Genomic DNA, 20163 nt, shown 5'->3' with positions numbered 1-20163 from the left:
TCCTTATGACCGGTACGATTCCTTGTACAGTTTATTTTAATTTTTCTAACTATGATGCTGGATGTAACTGAGAGGTTTTTTTTTGTATTTTTTAATTTTATGATGGCCTATGGCTAATGACAATAAATCTACCACACTTAACCTACGTGTTTCCAGCTACCGCCCAGAACACTCCGTGTAATTCACTGTTTACAGCCATCCACTGATACACAACCGCATTTGCCTTGAGTAGGACAAGCACCTACAGACTAGATGTCAAGCATCCTTAAAACTAAGGTATTCTACCAGAGGGAAGTGAAGAGTGAAACTGATGAGGCTAGACAGCTGCCAAAGAGTTATGTTCTTATAGCACAGACTCAAGAGGACACAACCGGTTGTCACTTACAGCTTATAGCTAAAACCTCTGTAGTTCATTATCAGGGATCTACAGCCTCTGCAGGAAGATGATCCTTACTTTTTAAATGCCACGGGGGTCATAGGCCTTTCCTTGCTTACACACAGCTCCCGATATCAAGCAACTACTCACCAGCCTCAATGGACCACCCTGTGGAAGTGAAAACTCAAGCATGAGTGTTTGCTATAAACTCCATATTCCCTCAAGTAACACCGTCACAGGCTCTGACAATATGGGCTATGCCATTAGTGACTCAATCACCTGTACAGCCTGTAACGTGATCATGTTTCAGCAATGCTCATTTACAGTGACCAGATGAGACTGTTTTAAAGCAAGAGAATAAATGTACGCAAATCAAACCTTAAAAAGGGAAACACTCAGAGCATTTTAACCTGCGTGGACTTTTTTTTAAAACATAGCAGACCAACAAGTGCTAAACCTAAGAAAAAAAGCAGATCTCAAATGCCAAACACATCCCAGGACAAAAATGTTTTTGTCTGTTGCCTGAAACTAGTAAAGAAGGAGCAGGGTGAATTTCTCTAGCGAAGGAAGTTCTGTAGTTTTCAGAGCCACTTGTAGAAAGGCCTTGTCTTCAGATGGATTGTCCTTGAAGTATGGTACTCTGGCAGCCAAGCACTTATCAGAGGCAGTCTCAGAGCATGTTACAGTAGTCTAAACTATACCCTCTTGGGGAATTCATTATTATGTCAGTGTCCCTTTTGTATATAGGAAAAGGGTGCATACAGAGAACTCGCTTTAGCACCCTCGGCCTCTGCCAATATCTGGGTCTTCCAAGAGGTGCACCAGATCCAAATGCATCTCCAAGGTTCATATCTGGGGGTTGGATCCTAATTAAATTTTGTATCAGCAGCACAACGGAACTTTCCTGCCTCCAGATTCAGCCCACTGAGCTCCACAAATGCTTCTCCTGGTGGATAGGGGACCCCCAAGGAATGACATAAAAGGGAGTCTGCAGCAGAAAGGGAGAATCAGCGGACACTGCCAATTTTGTCTGGGTCCAACTCTGGATCTTAAGGGGGAGGGCCTTTCTAACACAGATGCATTTTTTAAAAGCTTTGGGTAACTTCACAACTGAGGTTTCAACGAGTAGCAAATTCTTACAAGTTTTCATTCCATATAATTCCTTAATAGGAGTACAGATTATTGGTGGAGTGCATTTTATCTCCTTTGAAATGTTTGAAGGTGAATAAATTATAAATTATATTTTCAAATGAGCATGATTGTGGGCCAGGGAGGGAGGTGTGTATGCCAGGATGAGCTGCAGAGGGCTCTGTGCATGCGACCACCTTAGGTAAGTTCACACGAAGCCATATCCCAGCGTTGGGGCCATAACTTCCTGGTTCAACCTCTACAGTCCCCAACAATAATTTTGAAAATAATGTAATAAGTGACGGGGAAAAGATAATGTTATACAGCCACGTGTATTAGAAATGGCTAAAAATGAACTGGAGGGTTGGGGGCGTCGCCTCCCAGTGCCGTTTCGGTGGGAAAGGCTGCTCATGTGCAAGGGGAGGCGAGCGCCCCCTAGTGGACTTAGCTTGAAAACCCTTCTGACGGGCAGGCCTGTGCGAGCGCAATCCCATGCGGGACTGCACTGGAAGACCAACGGTTCAGGGGCTGCGTCTCTTATCTCAAAGGGAACGCTAAAAAAAGAAATCCCCCCAAATGCAACTGGCATAACAGGAAAGATCTTCTATTTTAGATCCCACCTGACATGTAAGAAGTGATGTAACTGGCACAGAAGAAGAAGTTCCCTTTTGTTTTAATTTCTCAGTTAAAAAGCAAGCGTTTGGGATGCAAGTACATATAAAACAATGAGCCCTTCTAGAAAAGTATAAGGCCATTTGTATGTTTCTTTGCCATTCCGGTTAAGCATCTCCTCAAACTGCTTTCTGCGTTTTCATTCATATTTTACATCTGATGCCAAGCTATAATAATATGCACAAAAATCAAAAGGTTTACACAGCTGGATGGCAACTGCAAAGATTCATAGTGAGCAGGAGGCAAATGAATATAATAATTAAGTACTATTTAAATATCTGGATGATCTGCCTGCCAACCATCTCTTGCTAAAGCTTCTGCCTTTAAATAGATAAATAAATAAATCCAGCCTTCTCCAACGTACGTTTCTTGAAAATACGCTTGCCAGTTCCATCTTGCATGCCAAACACAAATGAAATTTGCGTCTGCTTTGTGGAAAGTTTCCCTTTGAAATGAAGAGCTCAAGGGGTTCCATAGCCTATGGATGTACATTACCATAAACCTTCCTAGCTCATTTCTGTAACATATGCAAACTGTATTTCCTGAAAGCTGAATCACACTCAGCACATATTTATTTGACATGACACAATAAACATAAATACAATTCTTGGGAGAGAGGGAAGTATGCCTGAGACAGCAGTAAGCCATTTCAAAACTGGGGGAAACCTCCCCATGAATGCCTGACTGGATCCATTTGTTAAAAGCTTCCTTGTGTTTTAAATTCAGTAGCCTTTTTGTATCTATGTTCAGCTAACACAAGAACTCAGGAGATAACCAAAAGGAGAAAAGCTGATAAAACAGCACAGTAGGAACTGGAAACTCTTAACAATCACTTAGCAGTGTAATTGTGCCCTGCTTCTCCAAGTTTTGGATGCAAATAGCTCCAGGGCTTACTGGTGATACAGAAATGTCCCTGTAATCTACTGAAAAAAACAATAACAACGCAGAACCTTAATAGAAAGTAGGATCTCAAGAACAGTAACGTAGCAGAAGAAAAATGATAATTACCTTGTGGCTGAAGGTATAAAAGAACTAAGCATTGTTCATCAGCAATTTTGTTTTTAAGAAGACTGAAGCAGGTTATAGCACATATGTGATGAGGGAAAAGCAACCCTAGAAGCTTAATTCTGAAATTGTCTCATTTAAGAAAAAGAAAAAAAAAAGAAGGAACTTAGCTGAAAACATTTAGTCAAAAGAACCTGTGTCCAACTTTTTTCTTATAACCACCTTATACAGATGGCTTTTCTGTCCCTGACTAAAAAGAAATCATAAGCGCGACGTTCTAGAGTTAGGAGAGCAGCACTTCAGATGCTACAGGTCTCCTCTCTTCTTTACTGATTCTTTCGTGCCTTTTCCAATTTGAGACAATTCTAAGAAGGAAATAGATACAGTAGGAGCTGATTGATGTCCAGCTGGTAAGACTGAGTCTCAGTAGCAATCAACAAACCAAAGAAAGAGACATTTATGATGATGTGAGTGTACAAAATGCAATATGCAAGTCGTAGGGTTCCAGAGAACTCCTCGTCAGGTAGGCTAGTCAAAAAAAGATTAAAAAAAACACACACACATTAAAAAAGAAAAGTTTCACTAGCGGCATAATGTGAAGTTCAGTTAACCCCATGCAGAAATTGTGGCAGCCATTTGCTCTGCCTTCGCCCTGGGGAAGTCATCTGTGGATGTTTCTTCTGCACAGCAAGGATCTGGGCTGTAAAAGCACCACTGCTGCCATCCACTCGTTGCCTCTGGTCTGCGGAGGAAGGCATCGTTTATATCCATTTCGCACGAATGCTTTTGATGCTGCTGCCCCGTTTTCATTAGAAAAGAACAAGCGTCTAGTAGCACCTATAAGACTAACAAAATTTGAGGTGGGGTAGGAGCTTTCCTGAGTCACCGCTCACTTCTTCGGATATCTGCTGTGACTCTTGAAAGCTCATACCCCACTTCAAATTTTGTCAGTCTTATAGGTGCTACTAGACGCTTGCTCTTTACTACTGCTACAGACTACAAATGGCTACCCATCTTGATCTATCCCCTTTTTCATTAGTCGCCAAGAGCCTCTCCCCTTGGTGGGCCCAAGGGTTACAGCAGAAAGAGCTCCTAGGAGAATCTGATGTAGCAGGGGGAGCAGAAGCATTCAAAAACTGCCCTGCACACAGGACAAAGGTGGTGGTGGGGAGACCTCCCTCTTTGGAGCAGGTAGTGACAGATTGTTTAATTTATTTAAATGTTTCTATCCCACATCACTCTCAAAGGACCTGAGATTAGCATAAGGACGATATAAAGTGCAATGAGCACCGAATAAAGACTGAACTAATGTAGTGTAAGCTTAAAAAAAAGGGAAGGGGGGGAGGGTTGTAATCTGGAAGGAAACAAATGGAACTGTGCATCAGCCACAGAAGCAATTGCACCCCCCATATATATATAGAGAGAGAGAGAGAGAGAGAGAGAGAGAGAGAGAGAGAGAGAGAGAGAGAGAGAGAGAGAGAGAGAGAGAGATGGACGGACAGACAGACAGACAGACAGACAGACCGAGGAGCAGTTCTGTGTAACTTGAAAGTTCACATGCTGCACTCTGAACATGAATTGGTCCAAATAAAAAGGCATTATCTCACTTTCCCTGGGACTTTTGTAAAATACAAAGTATTCTTTCAAGGCCTTAATAAAAAAAGGGGGAAACGACTGACTGGAAACTTATCAGTGACCACACATGCCTTGGAGGAAAAAAGCAATTTTGTGAGGTCTGGGATGCACTCGTGCATCTCGCCTGCAAGATTTTATTTAATTGAATTGGCTCCTAAATTGTTAATGAAGGACAACATAAAAACATAATTAATCTGGCCGAGCATATTTGGGCAAATGGATTTATCCGCTGTTTAGCTATGAATCCTCAGTGTACAAGGGGAAAGAGGAGAGAAGGAAGGGTGACTCGGAAGGCATGTCTTTTTGGACGGAGATCTCTGGTTCTGCCCTACGTATTCTGGTCTGCCCAGGATGGGTTTCTCCGACTCTGCTCTGTTTCTCTTGATTTGGATTTCTCCTGGGAAATACATCCGGCAGGTTTCCCAGTGCTTCTGCATACTGGCCTTACCCAAACCTGCCTACTCTCTGCATCTTCCGTGACCTCCTCTTTCATGACTCTTTCAAAACTTCCTTGCAGCTTCCCTTATTCTTATTAAATCTCTCTGAACTTGCTCACAACATGTGACACCGACACACTAATTTGACACCTATTTATTGATTGGTTTTATGTGTCTTATTGTTGTTTCAAGAGTATTTAAATTTTGTATTCAACTGTTGTGGTGAGCTGCCCTGAGCCTGCGTGTGGGGATGGCAGGATACAAATCCAAGAAACTAAACCGGGGGTGCCCAAACTGCAGCTTGGGAGGCACATGTGGCTCTTCTAGACATATTGTGGGGCTCCCAGGGGTCTCTGAGTATCGCCATGGCTGTACATTTTATTTTATTTTATTTCCTTCCCTCCCTCCCTTCCCTTCTTTCTTTCCATGTCTTTCATATTTTCAATAAAATTGTTGGGGTTGCCAGATCTGACTCAGAAAATAACTGGGGATTTCAGAGGTGAAGCCTAGCAAGGATGTGACATCACTTTTGTGATGTCACTTCCAAGCCAAAGGTCAGGTAATGGCTCTTCTCAAGCTCCACTCCCCCAAACCCGCCTCTTTATTTGAAGTCAATTCAATGCATCATGTCTTGCGGCTCTCAAACATCTGATGATTATTCTATGTGGCTCTTATATTGAGCAAGTTTGGCCACCCCTGAACTAAACTAAACTGAGAAAAAAAATCAAGTATCAAGCTTTAGAAGCAAGCTGATTTTTTTTCCATACAGACAACTGACGTGTTAAATAACACAAAGAGGAACAGCATGAGTTCATGTATGAATTAGGCATATTTTAAGATGCTCAAGCTTTCCTTTTCCAGGATGCAGTAATTTAACAATGTTGTTTTTGATATTGGGAAGGAAGATATAGAAAAGAGATAAGCTATTCTACAACAATAATTCTCACTTTTTTCAGATGAAGGTTTCCCTGTTTTACTATCGATGGAGAGGTAATTAATTAATGACTGAGCTCTTCAGTCAAGCCTCCGCACATCCTACTATATAAAAGGCTAAGCGTGTTCCAGACAACTCACTTCCTACCCTGGTGTGCTTCCAGAGGGCACTGCTGTGGAGGGACGGCCAGATGAGGCAGCCAGACCTCCAGAGAGCGTGCCACGTTGGGAAGCCCAGGCTGGTATAAGGCGTGGAGCAGGTAGCAATGCCTGCCCCCTGCCTTCACCTAGCTGGGATCAGGAGCAGAGCAGGTGGCAATGCCCACCCCTTCTTCACCCAACTGCAATCAGGCATGGAGCAGGCAGCAATGCCCACCCACCCACCTTCACCCAGCTGGCATCAGGAGCAGGAACCGGAGAACAACACAAACAATGAAAAATGAATATATAATAATTTATACAAAAGTGCAAAAGTGCAATAGTGTGTAAGCAGTTTACAGAAATTCCATAAATACAATAAATACAATAAGGAGGTCTGTCGCCAAGGGTAATTACAACAATTCAAACACATACAGTGATAGGCTCAACAGGAGGTGGAGAGTGCAATTGGAGGAAAAAAACAGTCCATATGTCTATAGATGGTATCAGAAAGACATAACTAGCTGACGGGCTTTAGCTTCCATTTTCAATTCCCGTTTCGGATCTTCTTCTTCCAGGGCTAGTATCTATGGGTATCTGTTGCCATCTCTCCTCACACCCCCAACCAGTTCTGAGCACCGAATCAGGAGTGGAGCAGGCGGCAATGCCCCTCCATTCAATCTGCTGGAATCAGGCACGGAGCAGGTGGCAATGTCCCCCCACTTCACCCAGGCAGAATCAGGCGCAGAGCAGGAGGCAATGCCCACCCCTTCTTCACCCAGCCAGAATCAGGCACGGAGCAGGCGGCAATGCCTGCCCCTTCACCCAGCTGAGACCAGGCGCAGAGCAGATAACAATGCCTGCCCCCCCTTCACTTGACCGGGATCAGACGCAGAGGAGGTGGCTGTGCCTGCACCCCTGCCTTCATCTGGCTGGGATTAGTGACAGAGGAGGAGGGAATGCCCGCCTGTCCGCCCTCCTCTTTCTAGATCCTGTTGAATTTTTTCCCACTATGGGATTTGTCAATAAAATCTAAACAAAACCATAAAAATGAAGGAGTCTTGGGGTAAAATAGAACCAAACCAAGTTTCTCTCTCTTTTTTAAAAAAGGAGTATTGATAATGATTCTAATTTAATGTTGTCATATTACACTGCAGTCTGGATGACTGTGGCATAAGCATTCAAATGTACAAAGATGGTATTTGGGATCTTTAGTTACCCGTAACACACACAGCAGCCTCACACTTTCTTATACAGTTTTTCTTTCCATCTCCTGGAGATATAAATTAAAACACTGCATAGGTGTCTTTATCCATAATAGGATCATTTTATATGCCCAGTACTTAGACGTGTTTTAATCCCTACCCATATTTTATACTAGAGGTGTGTCAGCTCACAAACCTGGTAGCTCACTGCACTTGCAAAATTTAATGGTAGTTTGAATACTGAATGAGCAGTTCTGCCTCCCGCCAAAAGAAGTGCAGCAATACTGGATGAAGGAACAGCAAGAGCGATCATCCTTTTTAGCAAACTGGAGCCAAAATTAGACTTATAAAAAATGACATACCCCACAAATCTCCCCAAGTGGGACCCAAAGTGGTTTGCATCGTTTATCCTTGCATCAACCCATTGAAGTACGTTAGAGTGAGATGGTATGACTGGGCCAAGGTGACCCAGCAACCATCTGTGGCAGATGAGAGGTTCGAACCTGGGTCTCAGAATCTAGCCAGATACTCTAACCACTACATCACACAGGGTCTGATAGGTGAGGGAAGTAGTTAAACCCCCCGTTTTGTAAAAGATGGGATAGCTTCCACACAAACACCACCCGGCTGTACTGTCTGAACCTTCCTGGCTTCCATGAGTAAACCTTTGCTTCCCTTGCAAACACCAGAGGAATGCTCAGAAGCTAATCTGGGCCAGGATGTTCAGATCCACTTCATTTTTGGCGCTGCAATTTGAGCCTCCTGGCTTCATTCTCGGATGAGTTATGACTGTCAAAAATAAAGAACACCTGCAGCGGTCTTAATACTGAACCAGATCCCTGGTCCGTCAAGGTCAGTACTGTCTACTCTGACTGGCAGTGGCTCTCTATGACAAGGTCTTTCACATTTCCTACTACCTGATTGTTTCAAAGTGGAGATGCTGGGGATTGAACCTGGGACCTTCTGCATGCCAAGCAGGTGTTCTACGACTGAGCCACATCCTCTTCCCTAAGAACCTTAGCTTCCATTGCAAATAGCTAGGGGGTGGGGTCCCTGAGATAACGTGGGCCAAGAGGTTCCAATTCCCTCCCTGTTTGGCACTGCAACTACTACAATCATACTGAAGCTGGTGGCCAATTTTGAGGCTCCTTGCTTTTTTTTCTTATGAGTTACACGTGCCACAGATGGACAAAGAGGCACCTCCTGTTATTATTATATTATATAAATCAGGGTTTGAGCTCAATGCCCTTCTAGAGAACTCCTCAAATTAAAAAGAAAACCATGGGAGAGCAATCAACCAACCCCCGACAACGAAGGTAAGATATAGACTATGAACTGATACAGGCTGGAGAGTTTTTACATGCTTTGGAGGTAAATGACCCATATTTTTAGGCGCAGTAATAAAATCCAGGTTACTTTGCCACCCAGAAAGGATGTCAGATCATCCAGAAGTGTTCGCACAAAAGCAAGATTAGAAAGCATCTTGTGGATACTGAGGGAAGTTATTTTTGACAGTGTTCTCCTGCCTACAACAATTGATATCCAATAACATCATGACTTCCCAATACTTGACTCATTTCCTGACACAAAGAGGCACCCGCTTCCTCTACAAGAGATTTTATGCACAATTTTGTGAGAAAAAAAAGTGTTCAGAAAGGTCATCAAATAAAAGGAACATTTTTAGAAGAGCTGTCATTTTGAAAACGATATTTAGAATACCATTGCAGAATTTCTTTGAAATACAGGATGTGCTTACCTGTGAGGGAAAGCATTCAAGAAATCTTATTTCAACAGCTTATATTGTATCATTATTAATGTAAAGCTGGTCACCTTTGTCTTTGCATGCCTATAAAAGTTCCTTCTTGAGAAACATTTCTTTCACAGAAAGTGGAATGAATGAGTCCTGTGTTAACACTGTGCGACACCATGAATTAAGGACACAATAAAAGGTATAATACACCTGGTGTAACTACTAGCACACTTTTTAATAGCATATGTGTCACAACTTAACAATTCACCATTAAGGGAAGTTACACATCTAAGACAATGGCATTCAACGTAAGTGTTAGGAGACAGATGGTGGCATTTATGAAAATTAATATAGAAACGGTTCTCGACAAGAACAGTACTTTGTAATTTAACAGAACTTTTCATTTTAGGGTTTGGAAGCACTACGGCAAGAGTTAAACTAAGGACATAACTGGGAAGCTAAATCAAGGGGGAGGGGGAATTCACCGCATAGATTGTTTGCAAAGAAGGGAATAATAATAGAATGGCACTAAACACTAATGGATCAAACAAAAAGTCACTTCTTAATATTCTGTTTCACCTGAGCATGTTCAAGACTGTATTTTGAGGAGGAAGATAATGCTTCAGAGGCCAATGCCTCTCTTCTTCCCCTGTGCAATCTTAGATGAGGGTTTCCCTTCCCACGCAAGACAGGGAAAGTTTCAAGGATCACCACACTTACTTTGCTCCGAGAGCATCCTCTTTCTTCAATAACCTCAGAACATTTGGGGAGACTAGGATGGGGGGAAGAGACTTCTCCCTCTTCATTTTGTTGTAGTAGTTAAGAGTGACGGGACACTAATCTGGAGAACCGGGTTTGATTCCCCACTCCTCTGCTTGAAGCCAGCTGGGTGACCCTGGGTCAGTCACAACTCTTTTAGAGCTCTCTCAGCCCCACCCACCTCACAGGGTGAGTGTTGTTGTGGGGATAATAATAACATACTTTGTAAACCGCTCTGAGTGGGTGTTAAGTTGTTCTGAAGGGCAGTATATAAATCAAATGTTATTATTATATTATTATTATTATTAAAAGTACCAAGGAGAACAAAACACATCCTACTAGGGGCCCATCAGGGCACAGTCTTGGCATGGTGGGTGTTGTGACAGACCAACAAAGTTGGTGGGAATGAAGTGTGGAGGCGTGGCTGAGGTAATGCTGCTCAGAAGCTACCACCACTCAGCTATATCTGAGGAGCAGAGCCACACATACCACACAACTCTGCGAGTGAATGGAGGGGAAGAAGGAGACAGAACTGGGGTTATGTAGCAGCTGGGGGCAGGGGCCAGGGCTCTTCCCTCCAACATTAGCCTCCTGCTCCCTGCTGGCACTTTGCTAGGCATTTATTTAAAATACATTTATAAAGCTAGCAGAGACAATAACAAAAATACTTCTCCATGACATACATTGAAGGGAAAAAAACATACATGGTGATGGCTGGGTTAAAAAAAAAAAGATTACCTCACGGTGATTTAGAAGTCTTTCTAAATCTGTTGCCATTTGATTCTTGACACGCAGCAAAGCTGTCTTTTCTTTATTTAAAAGGCTGGTAGAAAAAGGGATGGTATTAGGAAATAAAGTAATAGCAAAGGATTATCTCTTCTAATCTTGTATTCTGGTTGCAACATGAATTTTTAAAGCAAAATGTTGGCAATCATGAACATATGCTGAAGCAACAGCGTAAAGACTCTTTCCTAGTAAAAACGTTGCCCCTTGATTAAGAAGATTGCAGATGCTTTCTTTAGACTGTGATCTATAGACCATTTACAGTGAAATCCTAAGCAGAGCTCAATGGGCTTAGACTGGGGGAACTCTGGTTTGGATTTCAACGTTAAACTACTATATAAGCCTCCTATAGGTACCAATGAGTTTAATGGGATGAATCCATCATAAATGTTAAATGTACTTGTACTATCAAATGAGAGCACTGAGTCAGCCGAGTTAATTTTTTTAACATTACTTAAAAAAAAAAAATAGAAGCACACAGTAAATTAAATATTGACTTGATTTATAGCTTTGTTCAAAGCATAGTGTTCAGTTCTGGCCATCAGTTTTCAAGAAGGCTGTTGAAAAATTGGAAAGGATCCAGACAAGAATTATGGTTGATAAAAAAAAAGTTGTAGAAGACACAGAGAAAATGTTGGAATGATTGTGTTTAAGCAGGCTATAATTGCAAGGAGAAAAATGGACAGGCACGGTTTGGGGAAACTAAGTGAAGAGAAGAATTTCTTAAGCTTGTCTTGATCATCAACTTCCTCAAAGCGACTTTGTTCACATTTCTGCTGTTGTCATTAAGCTAAGGAACGGATCCTTCCTGAGCCTGTGTCTAGGCAAGATGGACCACGGGACTGAAGTTGTATGGACAAGATGGCAAGCTTTCAGAGACTATGGATATTAACCCAGGCAAGTTAAACAACTACAACTACAACAACATCATTTGATTTATATACCACCCTCCAGGACAACTTAGTGCCCACTCAGAGTGGTTTACAAAGTGGGTTATTATTATCCTCACCCTGTGAGGTGGGTGGGGCTGAGAGAGCTGAGAAGCTGTGACTGACCCAAGGTCACCCTGCTGGCTTCAAGCGGAGGAGTGGGGAATCAAACCCAGGCTCTCCAGATTAGCCTCCAGGGAGCTGGTTCCAAACAAGCAACTTTCCTACTGGAAACCAGCTTTTAAAATGCCATTTAAGACATGCACAAAAATGGACTGGGCATAAGCTAGGTCTCCAACCTTTTTCAGCCTGTGGAATTATGATGAGCAACATCCCAAAATGGCGGCCGCCGAAGATAAAGCCAAACAGAGTACCTCCCTCACACTTCTTGGGAAGAAAGGTGGAATGAAACCACACACTGATTAAAGAAAGCCCAGGTGCTACCAGTCGTTCGGATGGTCTACTGGAAAACCCTTTCAATCAAATGAGAGCAGCCAGTAACAAGCCCTGCCTTACAATGGTCCTGCCCACTTCCTGCAAAGTGCAGAGGGTGCCAAGAGAAGCACTGGCGGGTGTCATGGCATCCAATGGAAAAATTACAAAGTTTGGGGATCACCCCCAAAAGCCCCTTCCAATTATTTTTTTCTTTGAAATGAGAGATGTTGTAAAAGATAGTTTACTCATCCAAAATGTACATAGCATGGAAAGTCTGAGGACTTCTTTCAATTTTGGGGGGTAGAGAAATTAATATATTTTGGGGTGCAGTAAAAATTTTGTTCACAAACTGGAACATTTTGGGGAGCAGTAAAATTTTTTTATTCTTTTTGAATTAGTAAAAATGTGTTAAGCTAGCATAAGGTGCAGCAATTTGCCGTTCTCTCTTGCTTTAGTATTGGCTATTTGCAATTTTGCTTTTAGAACATTAAGTCATTTCTAATTATAAATTTCTTAACTATGAGAACTAATATAATTTTATATACTAAGTCATAAATACCATGACTTGTATGGCCCAGGCTAGGGTCAGCCCTGATTAGTATTTAAGGACGGCATTTTATATTTTTTTATACTCTATTTTAATTCTATAATTAATTTTAAATAGGTACCCTGATATTTGTATATTTTTAACTGAAGTTTCTCTTAACTTGTATATTGTATAAAAGATAATGTTTTGTTTCATAAACTTGAACCTGGTTGTTGACTGTAATAAAATTTACTGATACTGGTATTTGAATGGGAGACCACCAAGGAAGTCCGCAGATGTAGGCAATGACCAACCACCTCTGAGCATCTTTTGCTTTGAAAATCCTACAGGATTACCATAAGCTGGTTGTGACTTGATGGCACTTTCCACCACTAAGTTATAAATGATGCTTTTATGTTGTTAAAGTATTACAAATATTTAAATTTCTCCTCAAATTTCTGGGTCCTCAGAAATTTTACTTTTCTTCTCTACTAGAGATGGGCATGAACTGGAAAAACAAACAAACTGCGGTTCGTGGTTCGTCGCATTTCATGAACCACGAACTTTCACGAACTTGCCCTGGTTCGCAAACTGGTTTGTTTCATTCGTGAAAACATCACATCCCGGTAAGCAAATAGTCGCTTCCTGGTCAGCAGAAGGTCTGCAGGAAGTCCATCCCCTGTTGCCTAGGAAACTGATTGAAAAGCACCAGGCTGTCTGCAGTGAGGAACCAAAAAAACCGAACCAAATGAACCAGCCTAAAGTTTGTGGCGCTTCGTCAGAAATGGGCTCTGATGAGCTGCTGGTTCACCAACCAGCCCGGTTCATGCCGAACTTTGATTCATATTTTGTTTCGTGCCCATCTCTACCCATCACAGTGACTTAAACATAGCAAAAACTCTTCTGTGGATATGTTATTCATGTGTGTATGTGTGTGTGTTTCTCTCTGTCACACACACACACACACACACACACACACTCAAACACACACTCGAGTAACATGTCCAACCAATTTCACTTCACAAAAAATGCATCTTAAATATCAAAAGTTTTAAAACAATGGATTAGACAATGGCCATTCTTCTGAATGTACAATCACCTGTGGTTCAGTTTGGTAACAAATCATCACAATATAACTGCTTGTTTCTGGTCTACAGGGGAAGGGAGAAGCTCTTCTCCCAACAGCAAAGTAGCTTGAGAGTCTCTACCATTCTCACCCATCTGTCCACAACCTCTGCACAGGAGAAAGCACTGCCAAACATGCTCCCAACACTTCCCACTGTTGCTTGAGTGACTGCCAGGGCAAATGGGGCAGGGAGGGGGAGGTAACTGAAGCATCCAGCAACACTGCTGTAAGTGGAAGATTAGCAAATCAATTAATAAGCATAATTGCCCGATAGAAGGGGCACAGAGGCCAAAGCTATTGGTAATTCAGGGAAATACTATAAACATGGAAGTTCCATTCGGCCATCATGGGAAATAGCCATTGATGGGCCCATCCTCCTTGAATTTGTCTGATCTCCTTTTAAAGCCATGTACATTGTTGGCCAAGGCAGTGAGTTCCACAAATAAATTACAGATTGGATACAGAAATACAATAAATTGGGCCACAGACCCAATGAGTTCACATCTTCACTTGGACTGCTGGTGTTTCAACAAGAGAGGAGGAGGAGGAGTAATTAACACCTCTTGGCTCCCGTAAAGGCACAGAAAATAGCAGAGTTTAAAAATACAGTTTTTAAATGTCTGTATTGAGAGCTGTTCTTCAGTGGTTATTTAATGAAGGATTGCAGAGTCTTGTAAAATGTATTTATTTACTTCATTTATACTTAACCTTTCTGCTCAGTTTGGGACCCAAAGGGGCTTATATCATTTTCCTCTCCTCCATTTTATCTTCGTAACAACCCTGTGAGATAGGTTAGGCTAGGAGTGTGCACCTGGCCCAAGGTCATCCAGTAAGCTTCTATGGCAGAGTGGAGATCCAAACCTGGGCTGCCAAGATCCTAGCAAATGGCTTGCTCAAGTGGAAAAGCTATGAGCAAATTAATGGTGTGCAAACAGCTCAGGTACAATAGGTGTGATTACGCCAACAGTTAGATCAAAACTTTTGCTGAAGACAAAGTATGCTCACAAGAAATAAGACATCCTGCCACTAAAACTGAAGGCTGTAGATGAAAAAAAAAAAGCAGAATCTAAGGACAGCTATCTACACAAAAATTTGTTATGCTTACCCAACATCCTTCTCGAGTTGCGCAATATGTTCTTTATGCAAAAGTATCTGAGAATCTCTCTGTTGTACAGATTCAATCAGGTATCTATAAGGTTGCTGGACCTGATTCAACAAGGAATTTGCTCTGCCCAGCTTGAGGAAAAAAGGAAATCCAATTCATTACAAGTTAGCAAAAAGGACTTCATGTTATTTATACTTCAAAGAAAAATAAACCTGTGATTAATCTTAACTTTTACGTCACAAGTAGCTCAGAGTGAACCAAAAGACTCTTCTCACCTCAAACATTTAACCAAGATGCTTTTTATTCTTATAAAGACCCATGTGTTTTCTGTTGGGCTGTCTCTCTTAGAACATGCCAGTTAAGTCTTTGGCAGCTTATACATATACCTATGCATATGCTTCTTAAAAATGTCGAAGAACAGCTAGTTATTTAGAGAACAATCAGTGCAATGGATACTATTTTTTGTCCTTTCAAAGTTTCATTTATTAGAACATTTCAAACCCATGCAGTTTATTAAAACTGTCAAAAATGGTAAGCAATTGCAACCAGAAGGCACTCAAACGTTGCATTCAGAGGCAGAAAACACTGCCTATGCTCATTCTGTTTAATTGTGTTCTTGACAATTTTGCTATTTTGTTTGTATCACATAATACCTTTAGTTTCCTTGCTAATGGCAAAAAAGAGAAAGTGTTTTAAGAGTTAAGGCACATTAAAAAAATCAGAAATACATCTGTATCTTTTTTTAACACACACCCCCCCCCCCCCCGCCCCAAATTTGGAAAAAGCTCTGTGAAATATTTTGGAAGGAGTAAAATACTTTAAGAATGCTGCAGTGTTCAGGAGGGAATTTTTATAAAGAGATCAGAATTGCAATATAATGGAATAGTTCAGTAAGGCACTTTTATAAAGGAAAAAAATTATCTATTGCGATGTTTATTGCATCTATCATCCATCTTTTACTGCACTACCTTGTACCTTTGCAATCCACTCTTGGCATTGTTTGCGGTACACCATGCCTTAGTTTTCTTTTTGCTTTGTTTCCCAGTTTTTGTAATGCTAGTTTTAATTGATTGTTATTGGATGTTTTGTGCTGTCTGATTGAATTATTTTCTATATTTTGTAACCTGCTTTGAATCTCAGTGAGAATTAAATAAATAAATGTTACTCACTTAATTTGCGGTGTGTAGATTTTACCACCTTTATCATAGAACAGGTTTATAGTCTATGGTGATAATGATTACTTTGTAGGTATCATGCTGCGCTGGCTATAACTTGTGATCTACTGTCTGCACTGTTTATAGTATACTTTGTCCTAGTTTGTTGTTTGCATTGATTCAGAAAATGTATATGCTGCCTCTCCAGAGACTAATACTTTACATTAATAAATTCTTCCTTCACTCTAATTCAGAAATCAGTTAAACTGATTCAAATCCCTGTTATTTGGATTTATTCGATTATGGATTAGGGTGCTGACATGAATTGCATATAGGTGTCAATGACCCAATACAAATACTGTACTCTGTTATATACTGACATCATCTTCTTTCCTTTTTACACAATTAACACTTTTCTAAGCATCACTGTTTCAGAATATGTAGACAAAGGCAGCCAAAAGTTCGTGTCAAAATTCCATGTTGGTATCTGGCAACACAGAATAACACTAAGGTATATGCTCAAAATCCATAACTGGATTGATAAAGGAGGGGTTTACAGTAGCAGGCAGGTGCGACAGACTGCACTTGAAAGCAGGTTTTCTAAGTACAGCAATCAGAGACCTGGGAGGGAAAGAGTTCATTCTTGCTTGGAATGGAGTTTGAGTCACAGGCTGCCCCATCCTCTCTGATTGGTCAGTTAGAACCCGGCTGAAGGGCGGTTTCAGACAGGATTGTTCTGCGAGTGAGTTTGTGAGTGAGTCTGATGGGGAGGGTCAGACAGGTTTCCCTCTGGAGTGAGGAGAACGGAAACTTTTGCCTTAACTGTAACATCACTGTCCGGAAGAAGAATTCTATTTAATAATTCTTAGTTTTAAGTGTCAGCAGAAGCTGAAGCCTGCTTGACACAGACACCATAGAAGTGGGAGTGTGTTTTGGCAAGAATGATTGGGTAGCGGGTTAAATTCCCTTTCAAGAAAAAAAAAAAGGGAGAAGATGAATTCCTGCCCAGTTTCTAAAAGCGGTTTAGCTCTGAGGACCCCGGGTCTGTTGTGAAGGGAAAAGAGTTTTAAACTAACTGCAGGAAACCTGAGTTGTCACAGGAAACTCTGTGAAGAAACACTGTCGCTGTAACTAAAGTATTAAGGAAAACACCTCTCACTGCTAAGAATCAAGAATATAAGAAACTAAGCTTTAAGGAAACTATTTTGCCTGTTACTCAAAGTTTATTCTGTACTATCAACAATTTTTTACCCCAGCACTTTCATTCCCGGACTACACTTACTCAATCCCTGCCTGTTAAGTAAAGTTGTTATTTCATTATGAATGTTAAACAGTCTCCAGTGCCATTTCCAATGAAAAGGAAGAGGGCTCCTGCTTCTCCCCATCAAGTTCCTGGGCTGGGCTAAAAAGCCAAAATTTTATCTGTCACGGTGGGATAAACAGACTTTCAGGCCTCAAAGATTTACAAGCTCCTTGTGGCTGCTCAGCAAAAGCGGGTAAACTAAGGAAAATCTGCCTCACAGTGAAGGGAGAGTATAGGAAGGGGGTCCATCATAGCAAGATTAAAAGCCTGAAAAAACAAAACTGACACAACAGAAGTCTGGGCAAGTGCTGTCTTCATACATGGGTTGTCTGCTTTGGGTTTGATGCTGTTGGGACTTGGGTTTCTCCCCACTCCCATTTTTGAGCACCTCCAGGGGTTTCCCCAGTTTTTCTTCCATCTGTCTCAAACTTGCTTTGATGTGAAATTATGGGAAAAGTCACGGTAAAGCCAATTCTGAATAAGTGAGTTTTGACTTTCGAAAACTTATACCCTGAAAATCTTGTTGGTTTCTAAGGTGCCCCAGGACTCAAATTCTGCTGTTTTACTGCAGACCAAAAGGGCTGAATATTCCAAGTATGTGAGCAAGGCCACTGACCTTACAGTTGGGCAGGTGGTTCACACTTTGAAACAGCTACTGGTAGAGGGGCTTTCTCCACAGCCAGTTGCTCTCCTTCAGGTGCGTTGGCCACCTCACTCTCTCACCTGAGCTCTCTGATTCAATACTACAAAGAGAGCGAGAAGGCAGAGAGGGAAACCCTTCAAAGGCTCGCTAAGCTGCTTAAGTGATGAGGAGAGGCAACCGTACAAGCTCAGAGGTACTCTGGTAATTTAAAAGGTTATAGCTATGTATTTAATATGAATTGATGTATCTTATATTATTGTATGTATGTGTTGGGCAGAGTGTTGCACAGGACCTACAGTAGTGATGTGGCTCTTTTGGTTGATGATAAGTGTGAGAGTGGGTCTCCACAAGACACGGAATAAGCACCGCTGCTCTAGTGAGTCTGAGAAACAGAACCCAGGATGGAACTACGCAAGCAGAATCTAGCTCGATTCTTAATGGCCATCTCTTGGGGCAGGGAACTCTTCATCTTCTCCCCAAAAGATATAAGTAGGTACAATTTTCTCCTGTATAGGTGAATGCGGCAACTTGGTGTTATGGGGATGCTGTTAAGGTCAGGACAAAGCTTCTCTACCATTACTGACAGGGATTTGTGCATAGAGAACCCATTATTGCACAGCGACTTCTGAAGTCTCTGCAGTAAGCCCTCTACAAGCATCTTGGGCTGGATACCTGAAGAAGCCAAAGGCAGATTTTTCCCACCTCCCTCCCAGGAGCACCTATTAGCCTTGGAAACATGCAGTGTGTCCCAAGCTTGCACTATGCAGCAGGTCACCCAACACGTAACACGATCTTTTAGAGGTTCACAGATGGCTGGTAAGGGAAGGGAGACGTGGGAAAAATCTTCTTCCACCCATCTCTTCTACTGGCGTTGTACTGTTATTTATCATTATATTATAATTTATATGCATATTATATTGTTATTGATCATTTTCCCAGTATCAGTAAAACCACACTCCATAAGCATTCAATAAAACTTTTTTTTAAAGTAGAAGAATTCTGTGTTTGTTTGTTTTTAAAACAGTGATGTAAGAAATTACTGAGCTTTGCATGCTTAACAATTCAGGAGGATTGAGCAGCCTAGGGAAACTGGAGAGTTTTCAGGTAAATGCGTCCTAGCAGATGATGAATCTAAAAACAAATGTATAAAAAGGAGAGGTATTACATGAAAACACAAAATACCTCAGGAACAGTGAACCAGTTTTGCTAGTTCTTTGCCTGTTCAGAAAACAGAGACTTATCTCTCCTGTCTGCATTTGTGTTTAGTCTGCAAAGTAATCTGTCTTTTGATCTTAGCTTTAATACAACACCAATTGCTTTGAAAGGAGTTCTCATAAATGCATTTTCCTCTATTGTCAAATCGTAAGGAATATATGAAAATACTGCCTAAAATTATGAGAGGTAGCCAATTCATGATACGGGCTTCATTATGTATTTTTATTCTTTTTCTGCAGGGAGCAGTTCTACCTCTTCTGAAATCTGGGCAACTTGTTCCTTCTGATGCTCCAGATCTTTTGTGAGCAACGAGTTCTGCTTCTCAAGCTGCAGCAGCCTTCTTGCCAAATGAACACTGTGCCAATGAAAAAGAAAGAAAAATTATCTCAAACAGAATACTTCCCCAAATATAACACAGACAGCTTATCCTACTGACGTAATCTGTGTAATCCGCCTTGAGTTCTAGTGAGAAAGACTATAATGTAACTATGAAGGGCTCCGCTTCAAATGCTGGGATTGCCAAGAGGGGAGAATGATTGATATGTCTCTCCCCCCACTCTGTGGCTAGCCTGAAATGGGAGTTGGTGATGGAATGTTGAGGGGTTGACAGTTAGAGTAAACTGACGAATGAGGGGACTTGGAGCCTGGCTTCTGACCAGAGGGGGTCAGCCAGAGAGTCCTCTGTGTGAGGAAGGAAGGGAAGGTGTACCCTTAAAAGAGGTATCAATACATTCATGAAGCACTTTTAGTCACTGGACTAAAGTGGGAAAGACAGCACTAACTTCTACGTAGACACAAGATCTGGGAATTATAGTGGGCCAAGGAAGTGGGTAGAAAGGAGACTCCCCTTCGGCAAAGGAACAGGGTTATAGCTGGGGCATAACTATAACTCCTACCCTGTATCTA

General features: G+C 41.6%; 1 protein-coding gene across 3 annotated transcripts in view; it reads right to left on the bottom strand.

Annotated features, from left to right (window-relative positions):
- The window catches only part of PIBF1 (progesterone immunomodulatory binding factor 1), a 136586-nt gene that overhangs the window by 11249 nt on the left and 105174 nt on the right, over positions 1-20163 (bottom strand). For all 3 annotated transcript variants that reach the window (XM_054974064.1, XM_054974065.1, XM_054974066.1), the window contains 3 exons: positions 19510-19612; positions 14943-15073; positions 10777-10861 (listed from right to left, as the gene is read on the bottom strand). In XM_054974064.1, coding sequence (XP_054830039.1) covers positions 10777-10861; positions 14943-15073; positions 19510-19612 — 319 coding nt within the window. The remainder of the gene's footprint in view (positions 1-10776; positions 10862-14942; positions 15074-19509; positions 19613-20163) is intronic.

The sequence above is a fragment of the Eublepharis macularius genome, chromosome 3 (assembly GCF_028583425.1).
Source record: "Eublepharis macularius isolate TG4126 chromosome 3, MPM_Emac_v1.0, whole genome shotgun sequence".
NCBI lineage: Eukaryota > Metazoa > Chordata > Lepidosauria > Squamata > Eublepharidae > Eublepharis > Eublepharis macularius.
The sequence above is the reverse complement of the archived record's forward strand: the minus strand, read 5'-3'. Positions and strand labels throughout refer to the sequence as shown.